The following is a 16,224-nucleotide window of genomic DNA, read 5'->3' as shown; positions in this document are numbered from 1 at the left end:
AAAGACAATGAGTGTGTAATGTGAGGTGATAAGAGTACCAGATGGAAAACAACCCAGGGTAAGAGGATAAAGAGTGATGGAAGGTACTATAGGGGAAGGTCTAAGCCCCCTCCATTTAAACAGAGATGTAAAGTGAGGAAGTGAGCTATGGGAATATTTGGGTAAATATTATTTGAAACAAGAGCAAGGCCCTGAAGCTTGAATGAATTTGGTTTGTTCAAAGGACTGAAAGGTCAATGTGGCTAGAACACTGTGGATGAAGGGAAAGTAAAGAGGAGGCTAAAGAGGAAAGCAGATGCCAGACCATGTGGATCCTTACAGGCTATGAGAAGAACTTTACAATTTTACTCCAGGATAACGGGGAACCATTGGAAGATTCCACGGATGGGACTGCTATATTTGTTTTATGCTTCAAAAGGATTACTTGGAAACTATGTGGAAAATAGATCAGGGAAGGGAGAAGGCAAAACAAGGCAAGAGTAGAAGCAGGGAGACCAGTTGGGAGATTATGAGAATAGTTCAGGTATGATAGAACAGCTTGGACTAGACTGGCAGTGTTAGAGGTGTTGAGATGTTGTCAGATTTGGGATAGATTTTGAAAACTGAGCTAACATGATTTATGAAAAAGATGTGAGGTGTGGAAGAAAAAAAGGAGCTGATGATCTAAGGTTTTGGGCTTAAACAAATGGGTGAATGATGGTGTCATTCACTTAGATGGGTCTTCCAGGCTAGGAATTAGTCAAGAGTTCATTTTTAGCTACATAAGACAATATCAAGGAGTGGCTAGAGATATAATACATCATTTTATTATGTAAATAAAAATTACATTACTTGCCTGTTGCTCAAGGTCTTCAGTGTATTTCTTAACTTTTTGTTCTCTCTTTGTTGCTTGTCTTACAAGCTGTTTAAGATCAGTAAGGCTTTGGGCTTTTTTGGCAATATCAGTTTCTAATTCTTTCAATTTGGTTTCATACATTCTAAAAGCATAAAAGAAAATAACAGGTGTACACATGGAAAATAATTTATTGATTTAAGACAGTTCAAATTATTGCACTAAAAATAACAAAGAATATATTATACTGTTTCTTTAAGTCAAACCTTTTGCTACATATTTATTTAGCATTAGCTGACAGTAAGTACTCCTAACTAACAGACAGGCCAATTAAAAAAGATAAGTTAGCTGTTTCCCAAGGTTATAAACAAGGGTGGAGCTTGAATTTGATCACTGTAAAATATTAAATATCTTTTTCAGTCACAAAACAAAAAATTAAAAGTAAAATTAATTAGAATATCAATTCTACATTCTTGGATATTCTTTTTTAAAAAATATGTTTTTATTGATTTCTGAGAGAGGAAGGGAAAGTGAGAGAAAGATACACACATTGATGAAAGAGAAACACCAATTAGCTGCCTCCTTTACACTCCCTACTGGGGATCTAGCCTGCAACCCAGGCATGTGCCTTGATCAGGAATCAACCAGCAACCTCCTGGTGCATGGGACTACATTCAATCCACTGAGCTGTACCAGCTACGATGTTGGATAATCTTATGAATATAGTTAAAGATCACAAGTTAAAGCATTTCTGCACACACACACACACACACACACACACACACACACACACCAAAAAGGTATCCAAGTAGAACAAAACCAAAGGACACAGGACACTGCTGGGAGGAGAAAGAGAATGTGCAAAAGCATGGATGAGCGAAATGGCCTATGACGGGGAGGGATGAAGTTTATAAAAATCTGAATAGATACATAACCTTTAGAGAAATGATAAATAGTTCAGAAAAAACACACATAACAAACCCAAATGCCAATAAAAATTTTTAAAACATTGAGCCAAAATGGCTTTACAAGCACATCATAACACCTTAAAGGGAGACAATGCTTATAATATTAAAACTTTTCCAGAGAAAAGAAGGAATTCTATGGTAACAAAATCAAGTAAGGCCAGTACAAGTAAGAAAAATTATCTCAATACATTCCAAAAGCTTTTGATAAATCTTAGAAACTCAGATTAGAAAGCAATGTTCTTACCCTAACAAAGACTATCAACCAAAGTGGTAAAATATTAGAAGCTCACTTCTTCATTTCATTCAGTTTCCTTGCTCAAATGCCACCCACCCAGAGGGGCCTTCTCTGATCGCCCAGCCTAAAACAGGGCTGCATCACCCGGCCTGCCTCAGCAGTGAGTATAAGGCCGGACATGGATCCTACCTACAGACTGCAGCAATTTCTTTGGTGTATTTAGAGAGGCTGGAGGCCAAGGATCAAAATGAGTCTTCTGTCAAGTGGATTCTACTAAGACTTATGTAGTTTTCAAGAGGGTTTACTGAATGCTCAGTGTATGCTCAGTTACCTGTACAGTTCTCAGATTAAACACACAGTCTAAAAGGCAGTCATCTTCACTTAAATATTACCACCCCTCTCAAATATTTATGAACTTCATAAACCCTTTTCACATTAATAATCTTCCCTAAAGGCTCACAGAGCCCTTTTTAGAAAAGGAAGGACAGGGATTATCATTTCCACAGATACAAACAAGTGATCTCACAGAGAAGAGATGTAATGTAGTTAAGGTCACAGTAAAATTAGGTGTTTCTCCATGAAGCTACCTGGCTCTCTGAAGAAAGCTAAGCAAAGTAGGCCTGTTAGGAAAACAAAAGCACAGAGTCTGGCATGCAGCAGGTACTGAGCAAATACTTGCTGAATAAATACATCTTAAAGAAACTCAAAATCCCTTGAGCCCATGCATTATTATAGAATAGAATAAAATAAAAGACCAAAAAAATCAACTGATAGTCTTGCTGGTTGAAAGCCTCTGCTGGGGTCCAAGCAGACCAAAGAAGAAACACCTTCTTCCCTTTATCCTGTTACACATTATTTCATTTACACTTGCTCTCTGATGGGACTAAGAGAGGGCTACAATGGGGAAGAGTGGCTTTGATTTCTCAGTATATTAGGACAGGAACCAAGGAACCCTCACCAGGACAGCATGGCCACCTGGGCTGCCCTCTAATTACCTGCATAACCTGCTTTTCTCCTTAGACTTGGTTGACAAGGGCCAAGTGCAGGTCCACTAAGGGACGTGTAGCCTCACAATGCTAAGGCTCCCATCCTAGTTGTAGCAATGGTGATTGCCATCCCACCCTTCATCTAGTCCATCCTAAATAGCAGGTAAACAATGAAAGGAAAACTAGGGATGCATGGACATAACGAACCCTAGGCATACGGGAAGATAAAGATGTGTTTGCCTTTGAAATGGGGCCAGCAGAAATAAAGAACACAAGTAATATAGGATGACTTCAATGGGAAAAGAATGGGCAAGATTTCATTGGTCTCTGGCTTTTATACTATTACTAGAGGCCCAGTGCATGAAATTTGTACACTGGTAGGGTCCCTAGCGGCTGCTGGGTGGGCGGGTACTCCTTCCCTTCCACCGGCCACCTGCCACAGCCGGCCAGGGCGTCCCTCCCTTCCCCAGGCTGGCCCCGCCACCTGGTTGAACTCCCGGACAAACTCCCGGTTGAGGGAACAATTTACATACTATGCTTTTATTATATAGGATAAGCAGCTGCTTATGGGTGGAAATGAGATTGACATCAAAGACTTTTATTGACTCATCAGTCATGATGAACGACTGTGGTGACAGTAGCAATGCACACAGGAATGTTTCCTTGTGAATTCCCACCACCTCTTTCATAGCCACAAGGTTTATTTGACAGTCAGGGATCACACATACTTGTAGAAAAGGTTCACGGAGTAGCAGAAAAGCAAGTGAAAGGGAGCAGAAGCCAGTGAGACACTACAGCAGTGGCTGAATTCATCTGTTGGGGTTATTTGAAGGACAAGTTGCGCAGAATACAATGCCAAAATTACAGCCCAGCCCAGATCCAGTATGCCACAGGTTGTGACAAAACGGCTCAATTATGCCTGGCTTATACTTGAGGAAGAAAATGAACACAACATAAAGCTGAGTTGGAGCTGGACAAAAGCAGTGCCCAGGAGGAGTTGGCATAGCAGTCTAGGCTCCCGGCTGACAGCAGCTTCCACATGCCCATCCAGCTCCAGGAGTTCAGCGCAGCTCAGCTCTGCTCTGTCCCAGGCCCTGCCACCCAAATTAGTTAAATACTTGAAGGAAGAAAAAGACTCTCTGGCAATGCTAGGATCAAAAAGAGTAAGTATCATGTTAAAACAAACGACCGAACAGTTCATCAGGAAAGAACTAAGTGAATCAGAATAGTGTCATATTCTTTTAAAATGGCAGAATTAGAACTGATTCAATTTTGTAAGTTTTAGACTACTTATTCGTACCTTGTAACAACAATTGATTTCCAGCTCTTGCTGTCAGCACCCTCGAGCTGTGGACCTCTACTTTCCGCCAACTGTAACCTCTTTCCCATCTCTTCTAGTTGAACTGTCATCTTCTCATTCAATATCTCTAAGTTATTCTTGGCTATCCGCAATTTCTCTGCAGCTTCAGTTTCCTGTCATTAAGAGCTAATTAGTATATTATGACAAAATGTCACACTGTTGTCACAGATGCAATATACTAAAAATGATCACTATAAATTAGAAAATAAAAATAATCTGGAGTTCTAAATGCTGATTAAAATTGCAATAAAAATCCCATGTTTCTTTACTCTAAAACAGCAATATAATCAGAATAATTAGAACAACAGATCATTTAAATAGGGTTAGAAAAATATATTTACAAGTATTTAATTCTAGGGGCTACTCTAAATTTGTCATTTTGTTTGGTTACTTTAAGTTTGTTATCTTTGTCTATAATACTTACAGAATAATGGATAGTTTATGTCTTTACACATTAAAAATATGTTTTGTTTTGATTCTAATACTTGAGAGACCTACCTATATGCATAAATTATGTATAAATACCACAGATTATTTCCACTATTAAACACCATGTTCAAAGAACAGCATCACTCTGAAGATTCGACTTTGCGTGGTGGTTACACAGTGCAATATACAGATCTTAGTAACACAGAAACCCACACCTGAAACTTGTTTGATCATGTTAACCAATGTCACCCCAATACATTTAATAAAAAAGGGAAAAATTAAAAATACTAATTTCAATTTATTCATTGGATCATCCATATAAATAATAATACCGACTTGTTTGGGCAAGGAATATATTTTGTTACTTCGAAAGGGATCTTACTGTTTGTTTAACAAAACAGTTTCATATACACCTTATTGCATAGTAGGCATTGTTCTAAGTCATATGTACAAAAAGTCACTCATTTAAACCTTACAGCAACTCTGTAAAACAGACATACTTATTATTCCCAACTTTACAGATGAGGAAACTAGGGATATAGGTTAGTAGCTTCACCTAGTTACCATGGCTAATAAATGACAGAGCTAAGATTTAAATCCCAGCTTATACTGCCTCTTAATTTATTACGTTTTTATTTTCAACATTCCTCATGGTGAAAGGATGGCAAAAATAAAAACATAATTCACAAAAGTCTTAGTAACTACTTTGAATAAACATGTCATCAACTTTTTTCATTCAGTTTTTCCAAGATATATTAGTAAATTAACATAAAAATAATTATAATCCCTAATGAAAAGTCATACTTTTTTAAGTTCTTTACGAAGCCGTTCATTTTCAGCAACAATTTTCTCTGTGCCTTTGGTCTTGGATTCATATTGCATGCTCAACTGTCGTCCAAGATGAGCTTTAAGTTTTTCTAATTCAGCCTAGAAATAAAAAAATAGCTGTACATTATTAAAACACTGAAATACAGTAAAAGATGATCTTGTAAACTTCAAACTTAATTCAAAGTAGTTGCAGTGATAATATTTGATATAATTATAATTAAAATCTTCCATCTAATACTAGTCATCTACAGCATAGGTTCCCAACCTTGCCTATACACACTAGAATGAACTGATGACTTGAAAAATTTTAAATCACAGTACCTATGGTAGCACCCACCCCAGAGGAATCTAATCAATCTCAGGATGGGGACTTAGGCATCTATATTTTTGAAAATAGATACAGGTAATGATTTTTATGCTGAATTCCCTAAGAACCACTGGTCTTGAAATAATAAAATGATCAAGTAGTTATTCTAACTACTCCTAGTCTTGTTTCCAGTAAGCTTTTCTGTATGTGCAAAATATCTCCTGTAGTCATTAAAGCCATTTTATATAGATGGAATTTTTAAAAATTTTCCTTTAAAAATTAATAAAAATTATAATAGTAAAATATTCTGTACAAATTATCATATTTAAAATATTACCTTCAACTTTTCATTTTCCAGCTCAATATTAGCCATTTTTTCACTGGTCAGTATTCCTGATGCTTTTTTCAACTGTTCATTTTCCCTTTGGACTTTTTCAACTACTTTTTTCATTAAACCAATGGTTTTCTCTAGTTCTGGGATTGTCTTTCCACTTCTGCCAGACTAAAAAAGAATATAACTTTCAATTAAGTTAAATATTTTAGAGAATATAATATAAAGTATTAATAACATACCAAGCTCATTATTATACTCACATTGTTTTCTAACATTTGAAGCCAAAGCTTATATTATTTCAATTTATCATTATAAATAACCCTCTAAGATTGGAATTATAATTCTCATTTTACATACAAGAAAATTAAAAGTCAGAGATTTGATATTCCTAAAGTCATGCAGCTGTTAAGTAACAGCTTAAATAATCTATCCTTGATGTCTGTTCCAAATAAATAAACTTAAGAACCTAAATATTCTATTTAGCTAATGTTCATTACAATATACCAGTTTTCTTTATATGTGATAATCCCCCACCCCCCACACACATTGTCTTTAAAGAGCTCATAAGTTATAAAATTTGAATTGCAGTGTAACAAAGATGATTTTCTTTAAGAATAACCATTGATTAGAAATTCAGTTTCTGACCAATAAAATAGGAGAGATAGCTGAAATTAAAAACCTGGTGTAAAGTTATCAAAAGATCTGGGTCAGCAATTAATAAGTTTAACTGCTTATAATTTAAAGTAAAAATATTTTTAATAGTCAAGTAAAATAATCTGCTTACTTGTTTGGCATTTTATTCAGTATTCACACAGTAGTAAATAACCCTAAAATATAAACTTTTACATAATTTCAATACTGTATACTTTTATAATTAACTTAGAAAAGGTTAAATTAACAAATAGATTTTTATTTATGAAATGAATGTTGCTGATTGCCAACAGATATTTGTCTGAATACTTTTGTAATGACATTAAATATTTTTATCAAATCTATCATATTTAATATTATTACTTGACCAAGTTTTTGTCTGTTATGATTGCTTTCACTTGTACCAGTTAACAACATATCAACAGGGGATTAAATATTTGGTCTTGACCTCGTAGGAAACATTTATTTACTGTAAAAGGTGAATACAAAATACATGAAAAGAAAAAACAATAATACAACAAAATTTGGGAAACATGTTTACAGAGCATTACACTAAGAAGTTGCCAGGGACATCATAAAATAATTACACAGTGTTAGAATTGGACCAAGGAGCACTTAGTAGTTACCTTAATGAACAAAAGGATGATTCCTGAAAGTTAAATGTTTTCAAGGTGTGGAGAGATATGCAAAAAAAAGAGATGAAGTGGAGTACAAGTGAAATAACATGCATGTAAGTTGTGACAGATGATAAAACATTAACTTGAAACACAGAAAAGCTTAATAATGTTTTATATTGTAGATGCAGCAGAATAAAAACTGAAACTGTAAACTAGTAAAGGCATATCACTACTGTTATGACTTATCCCTGAAACCAAACAAATATATGGCATATTCTCCCAAACTCACCCCTCTAACATGGCCAAGTTTCCGCTCAACTTCTGCTTTTTCTTTTTTAAGAAATTCACACATTTCCTTCAAATCACTTACTTGATTCTGTAAGATTAAAGCAAACATGTAACAATTTAACACAGCTACGACCATTGGAAAGAAAAGACAAACCATGCATGTGAACTAGCAATTGCTTTAACTGAATAGCCAAACTCAACAAGTGGGTCTCTAGCAAAAAGACGGATTTTGAACTAATACATATGTTGAATTAAAGTGTATAAATACAAGCGTATTATGTATATGAATTTTAAGAACTATTTTGCCTTAATGTGCAATATAAATTTGAGTTTAGGAACCTGATTTAACTGTCCCATAAATTACATATGTAAATCCATTTGGTATGGAGAAGCAGACAACTGAACTTCTAACACTGGCTCTAACAGTGTAAAAATCAGAATGAGAAGCTAGAAATAGCTAAATTTCTAAATCATAAATTATATGATTACCAGTGGAATTAACAGATTGCTAATATTTTAGGTTAAAAAACAGAACTGAAACAATTAACCAGCCAAGAGAAAAAGATGATTCCCATAAATAGCATAAGATCTGAAAAACCAAAGATAAACTTTATACAAACACCAAAATAAATAACATTTCTAAGAGAGACAATTAACCTAATATATCTTTAAGATTTGATTTTTTTAGAGGTATCCTAATATCTTAAAGTGTGAAAATTGTTAATGAAGTACACCAGGAATCCTCTTAGTGCTGGGCATTTGAACTTGCTATTTCTGTTGTCCGGAACTCTTTTTCAATTATTTGCATGACCCACTTCTTTATTTGTCCCCTACCTCTCTACTAAAATATCATATTAACCTAACTACCATATTTTTTTAAATTGATTGATTTGAGAGAGAAAGAGAAAAACATCGCTTTGTTGTTCCACTATGTCTGCATTCATTGGTTGATTCTTGTATGTGCCCTGAACAGGGATCGAACCTGCAACCTTGGTGTATTGGCGCAATGCTATAACCAACTGAGCTACTGGGCAGAGCTTCCTTACTAGGGTATTTTAAAGATTTTTATTCATTATTATTATTATTTTTTTTAGAGCAAGAATGTCAAACTCGCGGCCCATGGGCAGCATGTGGCCCACATGAATATTTCTGCAGCGCAACCAATATAATGGTATGTAAGAAACATTTTAATAAAAATTCTGTAACTTAATTTCTACAATATCCTTTTATACATAATCCTATCTAATAAAGAAGGAATATGCTCATTGACCGTCATACCCTCACAAAGATGACGGCACCCACAGCCAATAAGGAGGGAATATGCTAATTGACTGCAATGCCCTCAATGATGGTGGTGGCCACAGCCACAAGATGGCGGTGCCCAATCCCCTCAGCCCTGCTCGGGCAGCAGGTGCGCAGCATAGCCGGGCCCGCCCCAAGGTGGCTCGGCCACTCTGCACACCTGCTTCTGGAGTCCCCCAGACCCCTCAGCTCCCAAGCCGCCCAGAGCTGGCCCAAGATGCAGACAAGCCTCAGATAGTGGCTGCCCAGCCACGCAGGGCTGGCCCAAGGCACAGGCAAGCCTTGGATGGTGGCTGCCCAGCCAACGCCCAAGGCACAGGCAAGCCTCAGATGGTGGCTGCACAGCCGCCCAGGGCAGGCCCGAGGCGCAGGCAAGCCTCAGATGTCAGCTGCTGAGCTGACGCCCAAGGCACAGGCAAGCCTCAGATGGCAGCTGCCCAGCCACCCAGGGCTGCTTGACGCTCAAGATAACCAGGGCCGGCCAAGGTTTGCACTGGTGGCAGTGGCAGCAGCAGAGGTGTGATGGAGATGTCGCCTTCCCCTGATCGCTGGGTCACTTCCTGCCCCTGAGGGCTCCCAGACTGTGAGAGGGGCAGGCCGGGCTGAGGGACCCTCCCTCCAGTGCATGACTTTTCACGCACCAGACCTCTAGTCTATATATATACCTATATATATAAAAGTATAAGCAACTGGTCGAATGGTCACTATGATGTGCACTGACCACCAGGGGGCAGACTCTCAATGCAGGAGCTGCCCCCTGGTTGTCAGAGAGCTCCCACAGCAGGAGTGCTGCTCAGCTGACTGACGGGCACCAGACATAGGGCTCACGGCTGGTGAGCGGATTTGTGGTGGGGCGAGCCTCTCCCGTGGACACTCCCCCTGCACACTCCTCCCTCATCTGGACCAGAACCAGGATCAGACTGGCTGGGTGCAAGTCCACAGTCACTTCCTGGTCATGGGCATGCTGGTATCACCCTAGGAGGGGCACGCGGACACCACAGCAGAGCAGCAGCAAGCCTACCAAGTGGCGGTGGTGGCAGGCACAGTGGGTCCAGGGTGAGCAGGAGCAGCAGGAGGTGTTGGACTGCTTGTTTTGGCCTGATCCCAGCAGGCCACGCTGAGGGACCCCACCAGTGCACAAATCGGTGCACCAGGCCTCTAGTTATTAATAATGAACTACAATGTTCACAAATGACTGATTACTATAATCATGTTGCATTCATTTCCCTTATGCACCTTACACGCAGGCGTACCACTTTTCTCCACTAATACTAGCAGCGAATATTTTAGCAGCTGATTGCCACGTCATTAGCCTTAGACTGACTTGTTTAGTGTGTGCAACAGGAAATATTTCGCTTTCAGAGAACAAGAAAAATAGGTTTATTTGTGTTACATTTATTAATTTGTGCAGTTATTCAGTGTCTGGTAAGTTAATGTTCAAGAAAAAATATTAATTTTCATTAATATATTCTATTATTTTATGTTAATGATACTCATTTATTTTAGCCATTTGTATTCAGCATGTCTCTATCCAAATAAACCTGCGTTTCTTTGAAAATTGAAGCTTTTGTTTTTTTGTGGCCCACATAAACTTTAACCTTGTTTATTTGGCCTATGTTAGCCTTTGAGTTTGACATGCTTGTTTTAGAGAGAGAGGGAGAGGGAAAGAGAAACATCGATGTGAGAGCAAAATGTCAACTGGCTACCTGCTACATGCCCCCTACTTGGAATCAAGCCCACAACCCAGGCATGTACCATGATCAGGAATCACTTCAGTGCATGGGACGATGCCCAACTAACTGAGTTACACCAGCCAGGACAATACAGTATTTTAAATAGCAATTCCTCAAACCCCCACCTACCCCTCACACACCACATTTACACCAACCATGCTGTTTCTCCTTAGCACTTAATATAAGCTGACATACTATACTAGAGCAGTGGTTCTCAACCTTTTTAATGCCGCGACCCTTTAATACAGTTCCTCATGTTGTGGTGACCCCCAACCATAAAATTATTTTCGTTGCTACTTCATAACTGTAATTTTGCTACTGTTATGAATTGTAATGTAAGTATCTGTGTTTTCCGATGGTCTTAGGGGACCCTGCCAGTGGTTCTCAATTTGTGGGTCGTGGCCCAAAGGTTGAGAACTGCTGCTGTAGAGCCTAAGACCATCAGAAAACACAGATATTTACATTACAATTCCTTAACAGTAGCAAAATTACAGTTATGAAGTAGCAACGAAAATAATTTTATAGTTGGGGGTCACCACAACATGAGGAACTGTATTAAAAGGTTGTGGCACTAAAAAGGCTGAGAACCACTGTACTAGAGGCCATGTGCATGAATTCATGCAAGGGTGGGGTCTGGCTGGTCCACCCTGATCAGGCAGATCAGGGCCTGCTGGCCAGGGGGAGGGGCTGCAGAGGTTGGCCAGCTGGGCCCGCCCCCATTGGGCTGGTTGGCTGGCCACAATGCCCATCATAGTGACTGGTCATTCCGGTCGCTTGGCTTTTATATATATATATATATAGAGAGAGAGAGAGAGAGAGAGAGACTAGGGGCCCAGTGCACAAATTCGTGCACTTCGAAAGGAACTGTGGGCTGTGAGGCTACGATGGCCACAGCAGCGGGTCTCGGCCCATCCACCGTGCCCCCACCCGGTCCCTCCCACTGCAGCCCCCATTGCCCTGTTTGCCAGCAGCCCCACTTCCAAGGCCACTGTTCCTACATGCTAACGGCGTGGAGTGATTGTGGCCGGTGCCAACAATGGGTGCGAGAAGGGCGGGTGCCGTCAGCAGGTGCAAGCGGCGACTGCTGCCCCTTCAGGAGTAGGGGGAGGGGGAGAAGCCCTCAGGGGCATTTGGGGTCAGCAGCCACTGCTTGCACCCGCTGATGGCACCAAGCGACTGGGACCGGCACTGGGCGTTGTCAGTGGGTGCGAGCGGCGGCTCCGGCGCCTGTAGTAGGTGTGAGCAGGGCTGGTGCCGGTAGCAGGTGTGAGCACCGGGCAGGACGGCAGCACGCGGGAACAAAGAATTTTCAGTAACCCCCATAGTTTCGCCCCGATCACAGTGACCGGTGCCCTGCCTTGGTCTGGCGCCCCTGCTCACCTGCTCCACCATCCCGCCACGGCTGACGCCCGCCATGTTCCACGCTCTGCAGCCTGCTGCCAATGCCCGCCATGTTCCGCATGCAGTCCCTCATGGTCAGCGCACGTCATAGCGACCAGTTGTTGTGCCATTCGGTCTATTTGCATATTAGCCTTTTATTATATGGGACTAGAGACCCGGTGCATAAAAGTCGTGCATTTGGAGGCGTCTCTCAGCCCGGCCTATGCCCTCTCGCAATCTGGGAGTCCTCGGGGGATGTCTGACTGATGGCTTAGGCCCACGCCCCTAAGCCGTCAGTCGGATATCCTTAGTGTTGCCGTGGAGACGGTAGAGGCTCCCGCCACCACCACTGTGCTCGCCAGCCATGAGCCTGGCTCAGGGCTTCTGGCTGAGCGGCGCTCCCCCTGGGCCAACAAGGGGCAGCTCTTGTGTTGAGTGTCTGACCCCTGGTGGTCAGTGCGCGTCATAGCAACCGGTCATTCTGCTGTTTGGTCTATTTGCATATTAGCCTTTTATTATCCTACTAGAGGCCCAATGCACAAAATTCGTGCAAGAGTAGGCCTTCGCAGCCCCAGCTGCCCCAGCCGCCCTCACAGCCCCGGCTTCGTCCAGAAGGTCATCCAGGCAGTTGTTCCACTGTTCTTCTGGACGATTTGCATATCACACTTTTATTATTATAGATATTGACCTGTTTACTTGTTTATCAGCCTTCCCCACTAGAAGGTAAGTTCCATGAGTGCAAGAATTTTTTTCATTGCTATTTTCCAGCATCTAGAAGAGTGCTTGACACAAAGTAGGCCCTCAACAAATAACTGTTTAAAGAATAAATGTAGAAAAGTATAACATTTTTATGAATATGAGTTTTGACTTCTTTATAAACTAATATGGTAAGCATAACAATTAAATAGGGAGAAAAAGGTTTTCAGGCATTAGATTTCCTAACTGTAATAAAGAATACTAAATTTACCTTCAATCTTGGCAAATCTTTATTTGCTTGTTCAAGCTGAAATTTTAGTTCAATATTTTCAGATGACAACTTTAAGTTTTCCCTCTGAAGCTCTTGTTCTATTTGCCAATGATCATCTGACTCTAGTTCTGAAATCTCCAGGAAAAAACAGTTAGGAATACTTTTAAGTAAATAAAGCCTGCATAAGACATACTGAATCAGAAAACACAATGCTAAAATGGAACATTTCCCTCAAAAGAATATGGTGAGCTCTTGAGAAAACAACCAAAAATAAATAATATAAAATTTGCAGAAGAAAAGGTCATGTATTTTAATTAATATTGAAAGCAAAGTCAAGTATGACTTAACAGTGTCTACACATATAATGAAAGCCTCCATATATACTCTCATAACAACTAAACTATAATGTTTATATTTCAGTCCAATAATAAAGTATGACTGTATTATACCCCACCTGCACCACACTCCCAAATTCATATGTTGAAATCCTAACTCCCAGTACCTCAGGACCTTATTTGGAGATAGGGCCTTTGCAGAGAAAATCAAGTTAAAATAAGGTTATTAGGCCTTAGTTTTATACAAAAAGGAAATTTGCACTCAGACATATAACAAAGAAAGACATGTGAAGACACAGGGAGAAGAATGCCATGTAACAGATAACGAGAGAGGTCTGGACAGATACTCCCTCACAGCCTGAAGAAGGGATTAACCCTGCTAATACCTTGATTTTGGATTTCTGGCTCCCAGAACTGTGAGAATGCATTCATGTTATTTCAGCCATCATATCTGTGGTTCTTTGTTATGGTATCCATAGCAAACCAATACACACAAGCCTACAAAAATAAGTGCCTCAATTCCTTCCTTCTTCTGTAAGCCTTCCTCATTCCTTGAGCTAAAGCAATCACTCCCTCATCAGTAACACTATATTTGCATTTCTCTTGGCATGAATCCACCTTGAGTTTTACTTATGTTCAAATACCATAGGTTATTTGAATGAGAAATCTGTGCTTGACTACTTTTTTGTATAAAGTGGAAAGTCTCAAATTCTCAATTACTTATGTAGTGGGGGAAAAAGAACCATTATGAACCTGACAAAAGAAATGAGAATTAACTTTCTTCCTTTTTCTCTGAACATTTAAAGGTGTGATTTTAGTCAATGTTTCGAGAAGTTAGGTGACTGAAATATCTTAGGTGGAAAGGATAAAGAAAAAGAAAGAAATGCTATTTGACTTCAATTGGGAACAAACTTGTCTTATTCTGTATTGTGTAAACTGCCCAAAAGTATTGTGTAGATAGAAAGTTCATAAACTATAGAGTTAGGCTGTTAGAACTGCATTTAAATTCTATTCTGCATCATTTTTTTAAGTAATTCTTTTTTAAAAAACGTATTTTTATTGATTAGAGAGAGAGAAAGTGTTCTGAATCTAGTGAGAGATGTTATTCTCTAAGCTTCCCATGTAAATTACCAGTAATACACTGCAAAGTATTGTGGCTATTACATGTAGACAGAGAGTCTAACACAACATAGATAGCAATACATGTAAGTTTCCTTTTTTCATTATAAAAAAAGTATCTTTATAATACCTGGAAAAAAAAAAACTACTGAAGGAACTTGGTATGTATGTTAGAATGTCACACAGCATCACAACAAATTTTTATTGATATTATTCACTGTATGAAATTTTATTTGTATTGAGATTTTATAGCATGCTGTATTAGAAATTTGTAAGGCAAAATAAACACCTCTAAAGTGCCTTATTTTTGCTATTCTGTTATCTAATCTAATCATTTCAAGTGAGCACCAATGGTAAAGCAGGGAATACTAACATGATTTATGAAATGCATAACCACTACTTTTGTAAGAACTAGTCAAATGTTTGGGTTTAAGGAGAAGTTTATTAATAATTAATATTTTTTACAAATCCTACACAACTCTTTTTCATTTGTATTACATATATATACTACTTGCTATAAGGAAACTCAGCTAACAAAGAAATAAAGGACTGCCATGTACTCAAACCTGGGGCCCACCATTTCCTGGCTGGACTGGTACGTCAGTCTCAGAGTTTGCCAGAGTAGCCTCCTCAGCACATGGATTCACTGCAGCAGCAACTGTGGCAGGAGCCTGGTCCTCCCGGGGAGATTCTTCTGGGTCCATGCAGCTGCTGTGACTGAGGTCTTCAGCTATGTGTTCCTTTCCTTTCCCATTCTTCACTAGTTCATTCTCTTCTTTGACTTTATATTCCTGCTTATTATTTTCACAACAGTCTTGATTAATTTTCTCAATTTCAGGATCGGGATCATTTTCTAAACTGGGTTAAAATCTGCCAAGGTATCATCATATAGCCTAAATAGACTTGATTTATTGTTTGGCCTTGCCTCAGATATATTTAACTCAGTAGAATCTACAACATATCCTGCTTTGTGTTTTCCTTCTTACTATGATCTGTAGAGTATTTCAGTATTTCTTGATTCCTGATGATATAAGTTGTCATTGGCATCTATTCCCTTCCCATTTTTAATTCTGAGCACTCTTAGGGTGTTTTTTTTTTTTTTTTTTTTTAGTTGTTCCTTTATAAAGTGTTTGTGTGAAAAATATTGTGCCTGTATTTATTAACACTGTTAGAAAGGGGAGAAAGAGTACTTGTGTTATGTAACAGATTCTGCTTCATGCAGAAAGAGAAAAAACATGAAAAGAAAAGAAAAACAATAATAAAAGAGTACACACTGAGTGATTTAAAATAAGATTCTAATAATTCTTCATTAATGAGTCTTTATAAAGAACACTAAAAACATTGTCACATGTTTGATGGATAATAATTCGATAACATATTTTCCTATTTACCTAATTGCATAGTCTTGCCACAGCAAACTCATAACAACTACATTTAAAATCTCTAGAAATCATTTGTAATCAAGTTCTATGAGAAGCATAAGAATCTTAAGTTTACAGTTATTATATAAGAAGGATTAAAGAAGTTAATATATTATCAGTAACTACTAAAAA

General features: G+C 38.9%; 1 protein-coding gene and 1 pseudogene across 7 annotated transcripts in view; both read right to left on the bottom strand.

Moving 5' to 3' along the window:
- Positions 1 to 16,224, bottom strand: part of CEP290 (centrosomal protein 290) — a 122,602-nt gene that overhangs the window by 9,361 nt on the left and 97,017 nt on the right. For 4 of the 6 annotated variants that reach the window (XM_080660528.1, XM_080660530.1, XM_080660529.1 and 1 more), the window contains 6 exons: positions 13,218 to 13,352; positions 7,837 to 7,923; positions 6,283 to 6,447; positions 5,615 to 5,737; positions 4,322 to 4,494; positions 836 to 977 (listed from right to left, as the gene is read on the bottom strand). In XM_080660528.1, coding sequence (XP_080516654.1) covers positions 836 to 977; positions 4,322 to 4,494; positions 5,615 to 5,737; positions 6,283 to 6,447; positions 7,837 to 7,923; positions 13,218 to 13,352 — 825 coding nt within the window. Of the gene's footprint in view, positions 1 to 835; positions 978 to 4,321; positions 4,495 to 5,614; positions 5,738 to 6,282; positions 6,448 to 7,836; positions 7,924 to 13,217; positions 13,353 to 16,224 lie in introns of those variants that run through there. The other 2 variants (XR_013960144.1, XM_080660532.1) reach the window with 2 other exon arrangements.
- Positions 15,099 to 16,015, bottom strand: LOC308244488 (annotated as a pseudogene). Its single transcript has one exon. The product of its transcript is annotated as an uncharacterized misc_RNA (transcript).

Source organism: Plecotus auritus (assembly GCF_963455305.1).
Source record: "Plecotus auritus genome assembly, chromosome: 3".
NCBI lineage: Eukaryota > Metazoa > Chordata > Mammalia > Chiroptera > Vespertilionidae > Plecotus > Plecotus auritus.
The sequence above is the reverse complement of the archived record's forward strand: the minus strand, read 5'-3'. Positions and strand labels throughout refer to the sequence as shown.